This window comes from Prionailurus bengalensis, chromosome X, assembly GCF_016509475.1.
Source record: "Prionailurus bengalensis isolate Pbe53 chromosome X, Fcat_Pben_1.1_paternal_pri, whole genome shotgun sequence".
Taxonomy (NCBI): Eukaryota; Metazoa; Chordata; class Mammalia; order Carnivora; family Felidae; genus Prionailurus; species Prionailurus bengalensis.
In genome coordinates this window covers 90,528,389-90,549,735 of record NC_057361.1, presented here as the reverse complement: position 1 = coordinate 90,549,735, position 21,347 = coordinate 90,528,389, and the positions used below count along the sequence as shown (strand labels likewise).

General features: G+C 46.0%; 1 protein-coding gene across 1 annotated transcript; it reads right to left on the bottom strand.

The window, feature by feature from the left end:
- Positions 1–11,504: 11,504 nt before the first annotated feature.
- LOC122476868 lies at positions 11,505–14,556 on the bottom strand. Its single transcript, XM_043569746.1, has 4 exons — positions 14,176–14,556; positions 14,031–14,091; positions 13,690–13,922; positions 11,505–13,317 (listed from the first exon to the last, which is right to left on the bottom strand). The coding sequence occupies exon 4, from the start codon at positions 13,257–13,259 to the stop codon at positions 11,679–11,681; it is 1,581 nt and encodes a 526-aa protein (XP_043425681.1). The 5' UTR covers positions 13,260–13,317; positions 13,690–13,922; positions 14,031–14,091; positions 14,176–14,556; the 3' UTR covers positions 11,505–11,678.
- Positions 14,557–21,347: the final 6,791 nt, after the last annotated feature.

Genomic DNA, 21,347 nt, shown 5'->3' with positions numbered 1-21,347 from the left:
TGAGGACTCCCAACAATTGTAATATATCACTGCAGGTTGCCTGCAGGAATGAGCTGGCAGAATAGGCAGTCAATTGAATAAGAATTGAAAGGCATACTGGGGGTGGGGTTGAGGGGGGGATAGACTTCCAACCAGCTTGTCCCAGCCCCTGTGATTCCATCATTAGCCATCATTCCTCTGGATTGTGAAGGCTTTATGATTTAGAAGATGTATTTATTAAAATGCAAATTCCATCTGGTAAAGTGAATGCCATAAGCCAATTTGTTATGGAATCTTAAGGAGAACGACCAACCATTTCTGTTTGCCTGGGACTGATGGGCTTCTGGAGTTGCAGGACTTTTACTGTGATAAAATAGACACAGTCTTTCCAAAGTTCAGATCTGCCCAGGACGGAGCTGGTTCCGGGGAGTCAGGACTTTTGGTGCTAAGAACAGAAAGTCCTTGGCAAACCTGGGTAAGTTGGACATCATGGACTGGATTATAGTGGGCATTGTCACATGTGACTTGGAAGCCACACAGAAAAAGGTGTTCCAACTTTATTTAACTTTCTGTTTTATTTAAATTTTAGTTAACATACAGTGTAATATTGGTTTTAGGAGTAAAATTCAGGGATTCATCACTTACATACAACACCCAGTGCTCATCATAACAAGTGCCCTCCTTAGTACCAATCACCCATCTAGCCCATCCCCCACCCACCTCCGTCCATCTGTCCATCTACCCTCAGTTTGTTCTCTATCATTAAGAGTCTTTTGTGGTTTGTTTCTCTCTCTTCTTCCCCCCATCTTCCCATATATACATCTGTTTTGTTTCTTTTTTTAATGTTTATTTATTTTTGAGAGAGAGGAAGAGTGAGAACAGGGGTGGTGCAGAGAGAGAGAGGGAGACACAGAATCTGAAGCAGGCTCCAGGCTCTGATCTGTCAGCACAGAGCCTGATGTGGGGCTCGAACTCACAAACCATGAGGCCATGACCTGAGCCCAAGTTGGATGCTTAACCGACTGAGCCACCAGCTGCCCCAAGATGCCCCAACATTAAACATGCATTTGACAGGAAACTTTTCAGGTTCACATTTTCCCAACTTCAGTACATGGATGGAAGTCAGCTTTTGCATCCAAAAAAGACCCATGGCGTTACTAGGACACATAATTACACAGCACCAGACACTTGGATGAAATTTAGTGCTGAAAGATAAAGGGTTTAAGATGTATGCTTCCAAAAGTTCTACAAATGGCAGTGCCTATGTGAGGCAGGAGACGATGCCTCCGTTTACAATTATGGTAACAAAGATTCTTCAAGCCAAGGGGAAAGACGCTACTCAAGGGGGAAAAGCAGGCAATAAAATGGTAGCTATCGTTCTGAGGTGCACGATCTCAACCGTGTCAGGACAAGGTAGCACAATAAAGGCTGGGGGAGAATACGCTCCTGTGCTAATATCCCTTACTGATGGATGGGGGGATCGTGCCCGGCTGATGTGTTTCTGCTTCCTAGTTCTCTTGTGTAACGTCCAAATGTCTGCGTCACCGTGGCATCAGCAGATAATCAGCATTCATCAAGGGGGTGACAAGGACAAGGACGAGGAGCCCTCCCGCCGGTGGACTTGTTGGAAGGAGTCGCCCAACGTGGAGGGTGCTCAGGGGACGGGACCCTCCCCAGGGAGGACTCCCCAGCCTGCAGCTGCGGAAAGAGAGGTCCAGGCACCTTTGGCTGGCGCTGGACAGGACGCACACAGCTCTGCCCACTGGCGAGGAAGGGAGGGACTTCCCTTGCCTGATTTTGCTCTGACTCAGTGGTTGCTCCCACCTGCCACCTGTGTTGAAATCTTCCCTGGAAGCTTGGCTGGACAAGGAGGCTGGGCATACGCTGAGATTAAAAAGTAAACTTTTGTATTGGCCTTTCGTATGGCGTGGCTTTGGGGGCGATTTAGTTAAAATGGTGTCCTGATGCGTGCCCTGGCAACACTGAAGGGGTAGATATTCGTGGGGGGCTCTGAGGGGGTCCACGTGCCCCCTTTTATGTGTCCTGGATGCTCTAGCAGGGCCTTTGGGCACTTTTGGAGAAGCGTCTTTGTGAAGGGGCAGGAGGGACTTTTCTGATGCCCACTACTCTTCTTCCCCAGTGGGGTTCACATGCCCCTGGTTCAGCACAGGGCTGGTATAGTAGCCTGGTGTGTTCATAGGAGAAGAACACAGGCCGGAAGCCAGGCAAATCACATAGTCAACTGCTAGAAGGTGCTCAAGGAGTTTCCCTACTTTGAACATCCCTCTTTCTCACCCCAACCCCAGTACAGTTTCAGAATGAGGAGGGCTTTTGAGGAGGCCTGGTGTATAGTCTGGCTTTGGGGTAAATGTTCTGCTCTGCAGGAACACTGATTAGAGGTCAAGGTCAAGGATCCTCATCAGTCACCACTGGAATGGGTATAATGGAGTTTTTTTTTTAATTTTTTTTTAATTTACATTTATTTATTTTTGACAGAGAGACAGAGACAGAGCACAAGCAGGGGAGGGGCAGAGGTAGAAGGAGACACAGAATCCAAAGCAGGCTCCAGGCTCCGTGCTGTCAGCACAGAGCCTGATGCGGGGCTTGAACCCACAAACCGCGAGATCATGACCTGAGCCTAAGTCAGACACTTAACCGACTGAGCCACCCAGGAGCCCCTGGAGTTTTTTTTTTTTTTTTTACGTTCATTTATTTATTTTGAGAGACACAGAGACAGTGTGAGTAGGGAAGAGGCAGAGAGAGAGGGAGACAGAGAACCCCAAGCAGGCTCTGCACTGCCAGCGCAGAGCCCAATTCAGGGCTCGAACCCATGAATCATGAGATCATGACCTGAGCTGAAACCAAGAGTCAGGCACTTAACCAACTGAGCCACCCAGGTGTCCCAACAATGGAGTTTTGGGCATGATGAAGGAAGACATTCAGCTTTTGAGTCCCTTTGGCAGACTCATTCCATCCTCTCCCTGGAGCCATACAGGAGTAGAGGGAAGGATCAGAACTGAGCTACCTACCCAGGTCAATGCAAATACCTGCCCAGGAAATCATGCAAATACCTCCAGAGCAGGCCTTGCAGGAAGCAGTCTGAAGGCATATGCAAAGCCCAAAGTACACAGCTTGCTCCCAGAAGTCCCAAACTGTCCCGTCTGTTTTCCCTTCACCCTGCCATGCGGAAGCCCCAAACTGCGCTTCCGACCCCCAAGGCCACAAAGGCAAAACACAAGCTGTCCTTTCACAGAGGGGAGCCTTAAAAAGTACAACAGGAAGCAAACAGCTGTCTCCCATCTCCATGTTACATTTTCTGCAAGGTTAACAATCCCTGCGCTGTTTCTGTACCACTCCTTAATGACCCAAGCGGTTCAGCTATTAAGTGTTAAATCCTCTGTGTATTCATGACTGGCTGGTTCAATTCTGTAGCCCAAACTGAAACAATGAAGAAAATTGAGCTACCTCAGAAGACTTAAGGAAGCCAGCTGCTGTGCAAGATGGAAAACAAATTCAAGTGGCAGTAGGAGCCCCATCCCCAAGAAAGAAATGCTGAAGCAACACACCGAATGGGATACAGGGCATAGACTGCAGAAAAGGGCAAATGGAGGATGAAATGGGGAAAAGAGCTACTAGTTCCTTCTGGTCACCTTCCCACTCCACTTTTGCTTTGCATCCAGGCGGCCAGCTGAAGCCAGCTGGTGGGATTTACTCCCAGTGGCTCCTCCAAGGTCCCAGTCAGCTGGGAGGATGGGCTAGCCACCTATCAATAGAGAGGATCTAGAAGGATGCCCTCCAGCTCCTGTCTCTTCACCTCCTGCCCACCCAACCAACATCCGCTTTCTAAACAGAAATGTGGAGGGGCAGAGAAATGTCCCCTCCTTCCCTTCTAGGTTGTTTGACTGGTCTAATAATGAAATTGACTTAAGATGGATTAACTGGAGAAAACCAAATTTAATTGTGTGTGTATGGGAGCCCTATAACATCCTGAGCTGAGGAAAGGGGTAGAGGTCTGGGGATACCAAGGGGAGGAAGGCCACTCACAGGAAGGCAAGAGGGGATGTTTCAAAACGGAGTTTGCCCTGGTGGGAGAAATAGGCCCACTGATCCAATCAAAGGAGGGACATGGAGACTTGGAGCACAGTGAACTGAGGCTTTAATCAACGTTCTTGCAAGAGCAGGTGTCTGATGGACAGGCACACTCATGGCAGTTATAACAGGCAATTTATTTCCTAGCATGAAGTCCCTCCCCTGATTCCTCATTGGCTGAGTACCACAGAGGTTACAGCCTTACCCGGAAGTCGCCTATACCCATGTAAGGCAAAAAGTAGTCTGATTGGAACAAATGTACATTCCCTGAAGTGATGCAGAAACTTTCGGTCCCTCCTTCTTCGGCACATGCTGCTTGCAAATCCCGGGAGAATAAGCCCGCGAAACGAAGAGGGGAAGAAGAACCAGGAAATGAAGTGTCCAAGGGTTTGGGACTCCATTATGGGGAGAGGGTTCATATATATTTCCAATAGGTTGTAAACCTACTGTTAACTAGACAGCACAACTTTTATTTGGTATTTCTGAAAATGTATCATTCCCGCACCCGGCATGCACATAAGATTCTTAGGTAAAGATATGCCAAAGTAACATATCTTGAGGTAGTCATTTCTGCTTCCTCTTCAAATGCTGACCAGCTTTTTCTTTTGTAGATTTTAGATACCAAGCGGGCTTGGTTGGGCAAGCAGATAATGTTTGGCTGATGGTCTTTGGAGTCACTGTCACTCAATGGACATGTTGTACAGCCAGATGCCCACTCACTTGCTGCAGAAGAATATACGAAGCCCAGTACCTTCTCTGTGGGCTACAGGTGTTTAGAGGTATTTCCATTGTGTTTTCCTAGAGAACAAGCTCCAGTTTGGTGGTCCAACATCTGAATCATTCATAGTCTTTTTTTTTTTTAAGTAATCTCTACACCCAGTGTGAGGTCCTAACTTACAACCCTGAGATCAAGAGTCACACGCTCTACCGACTAATCCAGCTGGGGACCCCCATAGCCTTTTTATAAACAGATTGCTGTTCACCGTGTCACAGCCTGACTCACTTCTAGATGACTGACTAGAAAATCACTTTTTTAAAAATGTTTATTTGTTTTTAAGAGAGACAGAGAGACAGAGAGCGAGCAGGGGAGGGACAGAGAGAGACACACACACAGAATCTGAAGCAGGCTCCAGGCCCTGAGCTGTCAGCGTAGAGACCAATGCAGGGCTCGAACTCACAAACCACGAGATCATGATCCGAGCTGAAGTCGGACGCTTAACCAACCGAGCCACCCAGGAACCCCCAAAATCACTCTTAACTCCAAACTTACAAGACCAAACATCTTCATCCAGCAAAACATAGCATTTGGCTCTCAGGTGCAATAAATTCAGGTTTTTCTCCTTGACTGAACCACATGAATGAGAGTTTCGTTTACCCAGGGCCAACCTCTTTTCTGAGTGAACCATGTTTAGGTGAAGAGATACATGCTCAGAACAACTTCTCATCCTGTCTCCATTTGGTCTCCTTTCATCCTGTCTCCATCATGCACACACATGACAGATCGATCTTTAAAGTATTCATTTTCTAAGCTTTGGTTTTGAAATAATTACAGACTCCCAAGACGTTTGAGAAATAGGGCCAGGAGGTCCCTTGTACGCATCCTCCAGATTCCCCTCAATGGTGACATCTTACATAATTATAGTATATTTCTGAAACCAGGCTTATTATAAGTAACTAGACTGCAAACGTTGCTCAGATTTCGGAAGTACAAAATGAAGTTGTATAATACTATAATGAATCTCTAGTGCCCAAGGCTTCCAACTGAAATGTCTGCCTGCTGTTCAAGTCCTTCTGTGGTCAGGCCCCCACCCTACTTCAGCAGCCATGGTTCCTACTGCTCTCTCTTTTTTTTACATTTTTCAATTTTTTTTTTTTTTGAGAGACAGAGGTGGGGGGGAGAGAGAGGGAGGGAGGGGAGGAGAGAGGTGCACTCTGCACTGACAGCAGGGAGCCCGGTGCGGGGCTCAAACCCATGAGCTGCGAGATCATGACCTGAGCTGAAGTCGGACACTTAACTGACTGAGCCACCCAGGCACCCCCCCTCCCCCCGCAACTGCTCTCTTAAGCTCATAGGCCTTTCTCTGTGGGGCTACTGTGCTCACTGTTAGGACTCATTGCTGTCTCTGAGTACCTCTGCTCCAGCAATTCTCTCTTCATTGCTTTTCCAAATTGTACCCTTTCATCTAAGTCTGGCTAATATCTTGGCTCTTCTGTAACACTTTCTGGAGCTGCTCTACCCTTCCTTGAGCTTTCCTTCTTCCGAATTCCTTATGGCCAGAAATGAATTTCAGCACAGTTGTGGAAATTAGCGTGTAAGGTTTTTTTTGTTTGTCTTTGTAGCCTTGTATTCCCTGTCATAAAATGTACCATATTAGCCATTTTTAGGTGTAGAGTTCTGTAGCAGTAAGTACATTCATTCATGTTGTTGTACAACTGTTGCCACTGTGTAGTTCCAGAACTTTTACATTATCCCAAATTTAAATTCTGTATCCATTAAACAATAACTCTCCATGCCCCTTTCCCAGTGTCTGGTAGCCATGATTTTACTTTCTGTTTCTATAAATTTAACTGTTCTAGGTGTCTCATATAAGTGGAGTCATACGATGTTTTGTCCTTTGGTTACATTAAAAAAAATGTTTGAAGGGGCACCTGGGTGGCTCAGTCGGTTGAGCGTCTGACTCTTGATTTCGGCTCAGGTCATGATCTCACAATTTGTGGGTTTGAGCCCTGTCTCAGGTGACAGCATAGCACCTGCTTGGATTCTCTCTCTCTCTCTCTCTCTCTCTCTCTCTCCCTCCCTCTCTCTCTGCCCCTCTCCCACTCTCGTGTGTGTGATAGCGCATGCATGTTCTCTCTCAAAGTAAATAAATAAATAAATAAATAAATAAATAAATAAATAAATTTTTAAAAATTGTTTGAAGACTTTTGCTGGATAGGAACCTCTTCAAGGGCCCAGCCCCCTGCTGAAATGAGAAATAGGTAGGTAGGCAGGTAGGTAGGCAGATAAATAAGCGTAGGGGTATTCTCACAGTATCTAGCATAATTTTGGGTAAATAACAGATGTGGTTAACAAACCAAACCCCTCATTTTTTAAAAAAAACAGAAATATCTAAGATAACTCCCTGTCCTTTTATTGTGGCTTTCTTATCTTTGGGTTAAAAACACGTTCTGGGGCTGGGCCTGCCTGTGCATAGGCCCAGTGGGTTTGGGCTGTGCTCACTGTGCCTTCCTTTGGGCCCATTTCCCAAGGTAGCTGTTGAGCTCATTGAAGGAAGAGAAAATATTTTTTTGATGTCTCTTTGCAGCACCCATGGCAGGGTCTGATCCCCCAAAAGCCCTTGGGTAATGTCAGGATAGGTGGGGTGGGGGGGTGGGCATTGTCTGACCGTCAAGGAGTGTAGTCTGATAACCAAATGCAGATGGGGAAGTGCTTGGCACCAGGTTATAGGGCAAACCAAATCCTGCATGGCAGAATACTTACGCTCTGGGTTTCTTCCCTGGAGATGAGCAATCGTCGTAGCCAAGATGAATACTTCAATACATGCCAGGCATTACTCCACACACTTGACACGTATTCTCTCTTTTAATCCTTACAACGATCTTAAGAGACAGGTACTATTGTTAGTTTTGTTTCACGGGTGAAACCGAGGTTCTTCAGTCTTCTGGGACTCTGAGTTCTTCAGAACTCTTCTGTTCTTCTGGGTTCTTCTGTCTCTCAGGGCTGTTCTTCAGCTGAGGTGGTTAGAGCTTGTGGACAGGGTAGGGGACTTAGCGCGTCAGTTAGCTAGGCTCCCTTCCAAGGCCGGACCCTGGCTGGGAAATGGCTGCCCTTGGTCATAAGGAAGAGACTTCAAGATTGAGGGTAGCCTCATCCGTGGTGACAAAACAACTTCAAAGGCCACCCTACTGCTAACGGTTCAATGATGTCATGGTCATATATTAAGGACAGCGTGTTTTTTAAAAAATATTTTATTTCACTTTATTTTATTTAACTAATCTCTCCACCCAACGTGGGGCTCAATCTCACGATCCCGAGGTCAAGGATCACATGCTCTACCAACTGAGCCAGCCAGGCCTGGTCCCAGGACAGCACGTTTTGATATCAAGGAGCACTATGAACTTCTTGGGAGCTAAGGACTGTATAAACTGTGAGAACTTCAGGACTGTTAGCTAAGGCAAATCCTATGAAAGAGGCATTGTGTTTTCAGGGCTCCCCCACCTCCACCCCCTGGGAACTCGTTTATTTTATGGGAAATGAATGATATCCAGCAATTTTGTTACCTAGCTGTGAGATTAAAGCATAGTCCCTTGGGAACCCAGCCCACTTCATGTATACAGGAAGTGACCCCCAAGTGGCTGCCTGAGTTTTAGAACAATATATGTCCTGCAGGAATACTTTTGACAACAAAACTTCACTGAGTCCCTGAAGCAACAGAGTTATCAGCTTTGGTTCAGGTGAAAAAATAAAGCCCCGGATGAAGCCACGAAAATGCATCACTGGGCTGAGAGGAGGCCTGGTGGGGCTTTGCGGTCGGGAATGGGATGCGAATGGTGTCCCGGGAGAGAAAGGCAGGCCAGGTGTAGGGGGCGATTTGAGAAAAACCTGCAGGTTGGGATGTTCATAGAGTATTTGGGCGGCACTAACATGAGCAGATTGGTTGAAGTGGATGGCCCCTGTTGGGGCCCCCGGGAGGCAGCCGTGGGAGACAGGGCTGGAAATGCAAAGTCCTCTTAGGGAAGAAAGGCAGGCAGAAGTATCTGGTTTGGAAACAGGCAGAAATAAGTTGCTGTGCCTAGAAAGCTCAGCTTAAAAGGCTTAGCTCACAGGGCGCCTGGGTGACTCAGTCAGTTGAGCATCGGACTTGGGCTCAGGTCATGATCTCACAGCTCATGGGTTCGAGCCCCGCATCAGGCTCAGTGCTGACTGCTCAGCGTCTGGAACCTGCCTCACACTCTGTGTCTCCCTCTCTCCCTCTGCCCCTCCTTCCTCTCAAAAATAAATGAACATTAAAAAAAGGCTTATCCCATGGTGAGCAACTCCATTGCCCTGCCTTTGTAACAGAACAGTTCTCTGGGGTCTGGTTGGGCCACCCCTCTTTCTCCCGGCTGCCACTTTCTGTTAGGTGCCAGCCATGGTCATGGTAGCATAAAGGACAGCCACATGACCAGCTGTGCTTCTCAGATGCTTGGGTTCCCTCCGCAACACCATACCAAGACTCTTGTCAGTTGTGTGCTCTTGTACTTGAAGTTTGCCAAGACTAACGTGACACAGGAAATATGTCAGGCAAATGCAATCTTTATTCACAATTATAGGTGTTTCCGCCTCACATCCATTTTGACTCTCTTACCCTGGTAAGCTGAGCTGGACAGTGAAGGTAACTCAGACCCCCTTTACCCTCTCTTCTAGCTTTAAAGTTGGGCCAGCCCAAGAACAGGGCAACCAACTTCTTATTCCCTTTCCCCTGCCCGTCCCCTTGCCCTGCTTAGCTCTCCTGCCCTGGCTTTAGTAATGTGGAAGAAGCAGAGGAGAGGACTCACCTGGCAGAAAGAAATCACAGACTCCTTTGTTCCTGTTCTTTCATCTCCCATATTCTAACCTTGATTCATATCAGAGAGCCCCTCCCTGAGGTTAGACAGAGGGGTAGTGAGGCTATGTGGCCCTGACTCATATATATACCCAGTCCCTGTTCTGGTTAAGCCCTTGGGTTTAACAGCAAGGCATGTAGCCAACTAGGGGGTAAAATTGTCCCCTTCAAGCGAGATCAGGGTGGAGCTGGACCCCTCGGGGCAGGAGGATGAGTGGATATCAGTAAAGTCCCTCCTGCCCCTTCACAAAGACGCTTCTCCAAAAGTGCCCAAAGGCCCTGCTAGAGCATCCAGGACACATAAAAGGGGGCACGTGGACCCCCTCAGAGCCCCCCACGAATATCTACCCCTTCAGTGTTGCCAGGGCACGCATCAGGACACCATTTTAACTAAATCGCCCCCAAAGCCACGCCATACGAAAGGCCAATACAAAAGTTTACTTTTTAATCTCAGCGTATGCCCAGCCTCCTTGTCCAGCCAAGCTTCCAGGGAAGATTTCAACACAGGTGGCAGGTGGGAGCAACCACTGAGTCAGAGCAAAATCAGGCAAGGGAAGTCCCTCCCTTCCTCGCCAGTGGGCAGAGCTGTGTACGTCCTGTCCAGCGCCAGCCAAAGGTGCCTGGACCTCTCTTTCCGCAGCTGCAGGCTGGGGAGTCCTCCCTGGGGAGGGTCCCGTCCCCTGAGCACCCTCCACGTTGGGCGACTCCTTCCAACAAGTCCACCGGCGGGAGGGCTCCTCGTCCTTGTCCTTGTCACCCTCCTTGATGAATGCTGATTATCTGCTGATGCCACGGTGACGCAGACATTTGGACGTTACACAAGAGAACTAGGAAGCAGAAACACATCAGCCGGGCACGATCCCCCCATCCAGCAGTAAGGGATATTAGCACAGGAGCGTATTCTCCCCCAGCCTTTATTGTGCTACCTTGTCCTGACACGGTTGAGATCGTGCACCTCAGAACGATAGCTACCATCTTTGGTTACCATAGAATCTTTGTTACCATAATTGTAAACGGAGGCATCGTCTCCTGCCTCACGTAGGCACTGCCATTTGCATAACTTTTAACGCACATAGTACCACAGTGCTAGACCCTTCCATGACATTTACTGTTGAAAGTTAAAAGCAATGATAGGTGTTAGTGTCTGAGGGCTTATTATATGCCATGTACTAGTCTACATGCTTCATATGTATTAACTCATTTAATCACACAATATATGAGGCAGGTGCTATTATTACCCCCAGGTGATAGACCGGGGCCCAGAAGAGAAGAGTGAGTCCCAAGCTGGGCTTAGATCGCAGGCATTGTGGCTCTAGAGCCTGTGCTCTGAGCAAGTGTAAATTGGCCAGTCTTAGAGCAAAATGCGATCATCAAGTCAGTTTACAATCTAATATGCAATATACACAATAACACTTTCCAGTCAAGAGAGGTATGCTCAGGATCCAATACACATTCTATCACTGGTTGGCATTCTAAAACTCTAATACAGCTTATTAGCTATAGGTAACTCACCTTTCTCAACAGTGCTGAAAATGTTAGGGGAAACAACATAGAGAAAAAAGCATTTTTGCTTTTCTTAAGTGTTACATGTATGCACCAATTCTCCACAAACCCAAAACTTATTTTTGGAGAAAAATCACCCTTGCAGAGAGTACTTGGTGATGTTACCATGTAACAGGGAAATTTGCCAGTTGGGTACTGAGCCTCCCTTTCCTCAAAGTAGCATTTAAATATTTATTCATTCATTCATTCATTCATTCATTTATGAGAGAGAGAGAGAGTGGGAGTGAGCAGAGGGGCAGAGAGAGAGAGAATCCCAAGCAAAGCCTGAAGCGGGGCTCGATCCCATGAACGGAGGGATCAGGACTTGAACCAAAATCAAGAGTTGGACGTTTAACAGACTGAGCCACCCAGGCACCCCCTATTCAGAGTGGCATTTAAACACCTCCTTCCCAACAGATATAGACGGTGGCACTTCCAGGACCCAAAATACTCTTTAGGTCTCTTTCTTTTCTCCTCTGCGTCTCAAAAACCTCCCCATTTCTCCATCCAGACTGCCTGAGATTTAGCCCTCTCCCTCTCTGGTCCCATCACTGAAGTGCTGATGTGGGTGTGGGCTTTGGTCAGGGTCAAAGCCTCCATCCGCTGTTGTGAGCAGAGCTCCCCACAATAGCAACAATCCACCTGCCTAGCAAAATTCATCACCGTGCATTCCCAGAAGTCCTGGTCCCTCAGGTGTCTCTCGGTTCTTCTACACCCCTGACAGGGTTCCCAAACTTGCTCTGGATTGCTCGGAACCAGTTCCCTCTCTCTCCCTTGGGGTCTCCAACACATTTGTCTCACCTTGGAATGTAGGTCTTGGGAAGGATGCCCCTGCAGTAAAGCCTGTCCCGGGGCTGTTGCCGGGAAGAGGGCACCAGCCTGGACCCTCTCAGGCCAAGGAAAAGCGGCCTGTGCTCCCTCCTCACTATACTCTGTTTGGGGCCAGTTCCTTGGCCCCACGTTCACCCCCATACTTGCAACAGAAGACTCGCCCTGGGGGCGAGTCTGCACCTGGTCTGCTGTTGCGAATGATGCCCAGGCTTGTACTGTCAGAGGCCAAGGACCAGCCGAGACGCTTCTCTCCTTTCTATTCCTTCTTTTATAGGCGGCTCTCTTCTCCTCATTTTCTGGGCTGTCAGCAGGGGGGGACGCCCCCTCCCACGAGGCCTGCCCCAGACCCTCAGCCGAGCGGGGGGCACCGTCCTGTGCACTCTGGTACGGAGTGCAAGCTGACGTTTTATTCGCCTCACCCTTCTGACCCTTGCTTTTAGGCCCCGCGTTGACACCATCCCTAGCAAATGACGATGCCCCTGCTGTAGCCATCTGCATCTGGCCTGGGCCTGTGAACGACACCCAAGCCTGTACTGTCAGAGGCCAAGGACTGGCCATGACCTTTTTGTTCTTTTTATTTCTCCCTTTATGACTGCCTGTCTGGTCTCCTTTTATCTCCTCATTGGCTGCCACTGACGCCTCCTCAAGAGAGGCCTGAGCTGTACTTTCTGCTGGCAGTGGGGCGCCAGCATGTGCCTTCTCAGGCCAGGTGGCAACGGGTACCTTCTCCTTGTCATCCCACTCCCCTTCCTCCCTGTTTTCATACACCGTGCCGACTCCAGTATCAGCAATCGGCAGAGCCCCTGTGACACAAGTCTGGCCCAGAACTGGGGCTGCAGAAGATGCCCGGGTCTGTAGCGTCAGAGGCCAGGGGAGATATACAACCTTGTTTTCCTTTCTATTCCTCCTTTTCCGGCTGGTTTTCTTCCCTGTGGTGCCCTGGCTGCTGGTCCCCTGCAACGCAGCGTGACCCGGAACCTCACCTGCGTGTGGGGCATCAGCCTCAGCGCTCAGCCCCAAACTAAGAACAGACATTTTTTCCACCTCATCGTACTCTCCTGGCTCCATGCTTTCCTGTCCCACATGTACCCCACTACTTGCGGCGGACACAGCACCTTCAAGCGGAGTCTGAAGCCCAGGCGGGGCTCTTGCAGGTGCTGCCGCCATGGCCGGGTCCGTGTCGCATGCCTGGGTCATCGGAGGCTCAATGTGAGTTAGAATGTCTTTTTCCATGTTTCTGCCCCCTCTGATTTTTCTGTGCTTCTGTTACCGGGTCAGGTAAAGCGTTATCCTGGAGCAGAGAGAGCAGAAGTAACCCAAGAGGCAAATGTGAGTTTAGTCAAGGCTAGCAAAAAGCCCCTTCTTCTTCTTCTTCTTCTTCTTCTTCTTCTTCTTTTTTAAATGTTTACTTACTTATTTTTGAGAGACAGAGATCGAGTGAAAGGGAAGGACAGAGAGGGAGAGAGAGAGAATCCCAAGCGGGCTCCACGCTCTCAGCGCAGAGGTCGAACGCACGAACCGTGAGATCATGAGCTGAGCCAAATCAAGAGTAGGACGTTCAACTGACTGAGCCACCCAGGCGCCCCTCAACAAGCCCCTTCTTGAAGGAGGGTATCAAGCATCATTTCTGAGGGCTGAAAGCAACACTAGGCCCCAGGGATACCTGAAACGATTTCGGAACACAGCAGGTTGGGGAGGCTGTGGACTAGTTGAAGGTGTCAGACAGCTGTTCTCATTGGCGGCTGGCTCATCAATGCAGGGCCAGATCTATGACTGCTCGTGTGGTATATCTACCAGCAACTCTGGATGCCCTCAAAATGCTGATGGATGACACAACTTTTGGTCTTCACCAGCCTTCAACATCAGCACTGTCTTCTTTGAAAGCAGAGGACAACACTGGAGAAACAACAACGGAAGATATTTGCAGGAACATTCCCATTTGCACCCAAGAAAGAGGTACAGAGACATGGGTTAATGGTCAGGTATAGACTTCAGCATGGTTACCTTTTGATGCCTCAGACAGTCTTGGGAGACCAAACCATAGGTGAGAAAGCAGTGGCTGACCCTATAAAATCAGAGGAGAAAAAAGCATCAACAAAGTCAGCCTGCCCAGGTTCCCCCAGAGGGGCCTGTCTGAGCAGACTCTTACCTGACTATCCTAGAAACACTTTGTCAGAGTTTCTTCTCAAGCTTTCTCTTTTTGGTCCCATGTAGAAGAATTGGTGCACATGCTAGAGACCCTGAGCGTCTACACAACTTGGTAACACAGCCTCTTCATAAATGGATGAAGAGATTCTGTTCAGCTCAGCGTGGCATTAGCATTTAGGCCTCCTTTACTGGTTTCTGATTCTTCGTACGGTGAACATCCAGATCTGGGCTGAAGGCCTCATTCCAACCTATTCTTCACAAATTCTAGATAAGCAGGACTCCAGAGACAATGCCTGTTTCTCAGATTCATAAACTGTCCCGTTGTCTTGCAAATTCTCCTCCTTTCCTTCAGCTCTTTACTGCACTATATATATGTGCAACAGAATCTTGGAATGGGCTAATTATTTACATAATATCCTTTCTCTCCGAGCAAACTTTTTTTGTTGGCCTTTTTATAAAAAAAAATAATAATAAAATAAATGAAGGAGGGATCAAACTCCCTTTCTGTAGTTATGACGAACACACAGAGCTCAATGGAGCCCCTGTGTTTTCCTTTGATAAGAAAGTGTAACCACACAAAACAGCAAAGCAAGCCCTGGCATTGACCAAGTAGGTTTACAAATGGAAAGCTTGTTTTTGTTTTGTTTTTATCTGGGACGTGTTTTTATCTAGAACAGGAGACGCAGCAGTGTCTCTGTGAATGCGGTGTGCCCAGTGGAGGTGGGGGAAGGGCCCTCTGGACCTACTCTTGGGGGCCACAAGGGGCCTAGAACTCTTTCTGCATGGGCGATAGTCTCACCTAATCGTCTTTCAATGGCTCCCAATGTAAGACTGTAGGAAGAGGAATCACAGAGCAGAAAATCGCATGCACTGACTAGCTAGCACGGTTTCTGCCTTTTAAACATCTTCCCTGATGCAATGGTTAGCGTTTTCACCACTTGGTACATAGGTTAACATAGCTGCGGTGCTAAGGCTAGCTTAGCTCATGACAAATGCAGAGGTTATCGCTAGATGAAAGCCAGCTGGCTGGCTGCCAAGAGGCCACAGTAGGTGAAATTTACCTTGTTCAATGCAGAAGAGTCCAAGGTCAGGTCCCCGCACTGTGAGTAGGTCTGTAGTCCAGTGGTGGATGTCGGTCTCATTCCCTATTGTCTCTAACCATATCCATATGCATGTTCCTAATTATGTTTCTATGTATGTGAGATGTCCTGTCCCCTGGACTTCGTGTGGATGATGACTGCCTATTTGAGACTCCTTAGATGTCCCCCTGGTGTGTGGACCCTTGTGTTCATACAGATCCACTCTAACTCAACACACATTTAACGACACTGCTATGTGCCAAGCAGGGGCTGAGTGCAGCAGAGTATATACTTGGACGTCACGTTCCTTAGTTACAGCCACATTTCATTCTGGGTTCTCTGAGGTGACGACCTTCATTTGAGTTTCTGCTTGTTTCCAAGCCTCTACTCACATATTTATAGGTGTTCTTTTGGCTGGCTCTCGTAGAGAGCGAATGCAGTTTCTTGTGTGGGGATTCTGCTAGTTTATCCAAAACCAACCTAATTATTTATCCTTTCTCCAGGTTATTGAGACCTTCACGTTCTTTGCCCCCTTTGTTGGCAATAAACCTCTCTGGCTTTTGGATAGCAACTCTTGATTCCCGTACCATCCTGCTGCATGATACCACTTTCTTTCCAGCTTTTCAGATAAAGAGGAACAACTGTTGGATGCCCGTTTCGTTTGTGTATTTCATGAGAGTCCACATTACATGGGTCATGGAAATGTCTGGTGTCCCTCCTTTGATAGGCTGGAACCTATCCCTCCTTTGATATCACTTAGGATTCTTTCATTGCAAGTGACCAAAAATAAGTAAATGAAAAGACCCACAGAGGCTTACGCAAAACAGGTCATTTGTAATTCACTATAAGCTTAAATGGTTAGAGGTAGAGCCAACTGCATGCATGGCTTAACACAGAGTGTCAATTATTTTATCGGGAGCCATTAGAGATACTTCCTTGGGGGTTGGTTTCCATTTTCAGAACCTTACCGGAAACCCCTGATACCTTCTGTCTCACAATGCCTAATCCAACAGCGGCATCCCCTCCCTGGTAGAGCATTGGGAGTCCCTAAGTTGGGTCTTGTTGGTACTAATTGTGCTGACATGTGTTATGTGTCCATTGCTGAAACAATTGTGGGTGGAATGTCCAAATCCTGGGGCTCTTCAAAGTCAATGGGGAAGCTGGAAAGTTAGAATGCAAATACATAATCAGACATGGCTGAGAGGACAGGGAAGGTAAGTAGTGAGGCATGGGGAAGTGTAAAAAGCCTAAAGCAATTTCTGAGTAGGAGCTTAGATGTTGCCTTTTTTAAAAAAATAGCTTTATTGGGGGACCTGGATGGCTCATTTGGTTAAGCATCTAACTTCAGCTCAGGTCATAATCTCGTGTGGTTTGTGAGTTCAAGCCCTGCTTTGGGTGAGCAAGAGCCCCGCTTCAGGTGAGCCCCATTTCTCTCTCTTTCCCTCTCTGTCTCTGCCCCTCTCTTTCTCTCTCTCTGAGCTTACTCACTTGCACCCTCTCTTTCTCAAAAAAAAAAATAGCTTTATTAGGGGCACTTGGGTGGCTCAATCAGTTGGGCGTCTGACTCTTGACCTCAGTCCAGGTCTTGATCTCAGAGTCTTGAGTTCAGGCCCCGTGTTGGGCTCCATGCTGGGCCTGGAGCCTACTTAAAAAAAAAGAGCTCTATTGAGATATAATTCACATACCATAAAATCCACCCTGTCAAGTGGTTTTTTTCTATATTGACAGAGTTGTGCATTTGATCACTGAAACCTAACACCAGAACATTTTCATCACCCCCCAAAAAATCCCATGTCTGCTAGCAATCATTCTTTAACGTGTCCTCTCCTCTCTACCTCTGGCAACCACTAATCTCTTCCCTGTTTTTATAGACTTGCCTATCCTGGACATTTCCTATAAATGGAATCATATAATCACATGCAATCATATCATGTGTGGCCCTTTATATATGGCTTCCTTCACACAGCATACTGTTTCTAAGGTTCATCCATGTTGTAGCACCCATCAGTACTCCACTCTCTTTTGTGGCCAATTAATACATGATCTGGAGATATCAGATTTTGCTTATCCATTCATCAGTGGACAGATATTTGGGTTATTTCACCTCTTGGCTCTTATGAATAATGATGCTACAAACATTCATGTGCAGGTTTTGGGGCGGGCTTATGTTTCCAGTTCTCTTGGGTATATACTTAGGAGTGGAATCACTCGATTATGTAGTAATTTCATGCTTAGCCATTTGATTAACTGCCAGACAGCTTTCTACAGGGGAGTCATCATTTTACATTCCCACCAGCAGTGCACAAGGATTCCACCTTCTCCATAGCTTTCCCCATAATTGTTACTGTCTTTCTGATTAATGTCATCTTTGTGGGTGTAAAGTGGTATCTCACTGTGGATTTCATTTGCATCTCCCTGATGACTAATGGTGTTAAGCCTCTTTTCATGTGTTTATGGGCCATTTCTATAATTTCTTAAGAGAAATGTCTACTCAAACCCTTTGTCAATTGTTAAATTGGGTTATTTGTCTTTTTGTTATTGAGTTGTAAGTGTTTGTTTTGTATTCTGGATCTAAGTCATTTATTAGATATGTGGCTTGAAAATATTTTTCTTCCATTCTGTGGGGTGTGCTTTCACTTTTTTAACATTGTCTTTTGAAGCATAAATATTTTTTAGCTTTGATGAAGTCCCCGTTGTCTAATTTCTGTTTGCACGTTGGCTGTTCTAAGGACTAATTGACTAATCCAAGGCCAAGAAGATTTTTTTCCCTGCTTTCTTCTAAGAGCTTTATAGTCTTAGCTCTTACATTTAGGTTTTTGATCCATTTTGAGTGGATTGTTGTATATGTATGAGGTAACAGATCCAACTTCATTTTTTTGCATGTGGATACTCCATTGTCCCAGAACCATCAATCAAAAAAACTATTCTTTCCGCATCACATTATCTTGTCACTCCACATCAGCCTTTTAAAAAAGTTTTAGTTGGTTAGCATACAGGGTAATATTGGTTTCATGAGTAGAATTCAGTGATTCATCACTTACATACAACACCCAGTGCTCATCATGAACTATTGGGAATTTATCAAGATAAAAAGCTTCCGGGAGCCTGGGTGGCTCAGTCAGTTAAGCGTCGGACTTCAGCTCAGGTCACGATCTCACTGTTCCTGAGTTCGAGCCCAGAATCGGTCTCTCTGCTGTGAGCATGGAGCCTGCTGTGGATCCTCTGTTCCCCCCCTCTGTCCCTCTTCTTTTTCTCTCTCTCAAAAATAAACATTAGAAAATAAAGATAAAAAGCTTCTGCACAGTGAAGGAAACAAGCAACAAAACCAAAAGGCAGCCTACCGAATGGGAGAAGATATTTGCAAACCACATCAGCTTTTAAAGCAACTACTGCTCTTGATGTATTTAAAAGGCTGGAAAAGATCCAATAAAGATACCTATAAAGTCATGTGACAACTTCGAAAAAATATGACATACTTCATGCATTCCCTTCAAAGTAGTCATTCTGAGAGTAACATTGAGATATGAGGAATATAGGTGAAAAATCAAGGTGAAATCTTAAGTACGTGACTAACAAACTGACCTTAGATAGCATTTCCTAAGGGACACGGGGCTCTAACCCATGAACCATGAGATCATGACCTGAGCTAAAGTCGGATGCCCAACCGACTGAGCCACCCAAGAGCCCCCATATACCCTGATAGTTAAGAGCATGGACTTTGGAATCAGCAACTCTGGGTTTGAATCCAGATTCAGCTTTCTGATCCCCATTTTCTTCATCTATAGTATAGGGTAATAGTAGTATCTATCTGACTTTTGGTAAATTTTGTTTTGATATTGATTCAAGCTTACAATTGCTTATATTTTACCCAATTTACTTCATTTATTTTATCATTCTGCCTGTGTGTGTGTGCGCGCACGTGCACGCATGTGTGTGTATTTTTTTCCTGAACGATTTGGGAGCAAGATTGGAGATATCATGCCCTTTTATCCCTAAATACTTCAGTGTATATTTTCTAAGAATAAGGACATTCTCTTATATAATTGCAGTACATTTATTTAAATCAAGAAATTTTAAATTGATACAATACTATAATCTATAGTACATATTCGAATTTATCATTTTTATGAATATTGTCCTTTGTAGCTATTTTTCCCAGTTCAGAACCCAAAACAAGATTATACATCGAATTTAGTTGTCATGTTTTGTTAATTTCTGATCTATAATAGGTTGTAGTCTTAATTTGTGTTTTATGACATGGACATATTTGAAAAATGCTGGTTAGTTATTTCCAAAAATGTCTGTTGTTCTATCCTCATTAAATTAAGAGTGTGTGGGGCGCCTGGGTGGCTCAGTCAGTTGGGCGTCTGACTTCGGCTCAGGTCATGATCTCGCGGTCTGTGAGTTCGAGCCCTGCATCAGGCTCTGTGCTGACAGCTCAGAGCCTGGAACCTGTTTCAGATTCTGTGTCTCCCTCTCTCTCTGACCTTCCCCCATTCATGCTCTGTCTCAAAAATGAATAAACGTTAAAAAAAATTAAGAGTGTGTATTTGGGGTAAAGATACTATTGAAATTATGTTATGTCCTCAGCACATTATCTCAGCAGGCACATTATGCCAGATTTTCCCAATATTATTACTTTTGATCCCATGATTAAGGTGATGTCTGTCAGGTATCTCCACTGTAACATTGCTATCTTCCCTTTGTAAGTAACTAGTCACTTATAGGGAGCTATCAATTGGTTTTCCTAGGATCAAATGAGATGATAAACCTCAAGTTTTGGGCATAATGCCTGGCATAGTGTAAGTGTACAAAAAGTGTTAGGCACCATATTTGTTATTATTTCTACTCTTATCGTTGTTATTGTTAATCAAAAATATTTTAAGACCTTGGGGAACCTGGGTGGCTCAGTTGGTTAAGCATCTGACTTTGGATCAGGTCATGATCTCACAGTTTGTGAGTTCGAGCCCCCCATTGGGCTCTCTGCTGTCAGCATATAGCCCCCTTCAGATCCTCTGTCTCCTTCTCTTTCTGCCCTTCCCCTCCTCAAAAATAAACAAACATTAAAAAAAAAATTTTTAAGACCTGGACGTGTGTTCTACACCTTACGTGATATGAAAGGAGAAGTCAGGAACATAGAACAATATAGTTAAAGAAAAACCAGGTCCAAGTGGTACTGGTAGAAAGTTGGACAACACAACCTAATCTCTGCGACCACCCAGACCTGGGATCCTAGATTCTTTATGTTTCCTGAAATACTGGCTAATTATAAGACCCTTGAGAAGGCTGTTGATGCAATTGAATTAATTTTATGCCCTCACATCAGGTCATCTTTAGTTCTCACCATGTTGTATTCCTAGAACTCACATCATAGAAGAATCATTGGAAAGTAGGTCAATGGATTCCTCTAGAGCAACACCATAATTAAATGATATGTTCCTGATTAAGCTTGAACTTAATTGTAGTTAAAATGGGCAAAGCAAATATGGGACAACTAGAAATTTAATCCTGTTTCTAGGTAAAAAAATAAATAAATAAATAAAATAAAAAAAATCAAAGCTATGCCCATGTGATAACAGACCAAACAATACACAAGATGTCATGATGAGAAGGCAATCTCCTGCTCTTCCCCTCCCCATCCCAGGCCCCCATACCAGGGGCAACCTCCTAACAGGTTGATGTCAGCTTTCCTGTTGGGTACCACCTTAACTCTAGATCGGAGATTGCACACTGAAGGCCAGCAGGTCATATTTTGCCCAAAGATGCGCTGTGTAGAGCTCACAGAGTGTTTTTCCATTCCCCTCTAAACACTGGTTAACATTACAAAATTGGAAGATCTCATGTAAAACCTGATTTCCAGGCTTTCTTGAGATATTGGAACCTCTGAATCTGCATCGCGCAGCCTGAGCTGGATAGCAGCTGCCCTCTTTGTTCAGGGTATGCGCTCTGAAATTCACTGTAGTCCCCACCAAATCAGCTTCACACCCATGTTACCTGCTTGGCCTTTTCGGGCAACCTAGGCTTTATCTCTCTGTTACTCAAAATAAACTTTCCTATCAGCAGCTTGGACTCCCCCATCCCACCCCGGAGCTTC

Excerpts from the sequence above, each read along its gene's own strand:
- LOC122476868 (XM_043569746.1), bottom strand. The coding sequence starts at position 13,259 with ATGGAAAAAGACATTCTAACTCACATTGAGCCTCCGATGACCCAGGCA.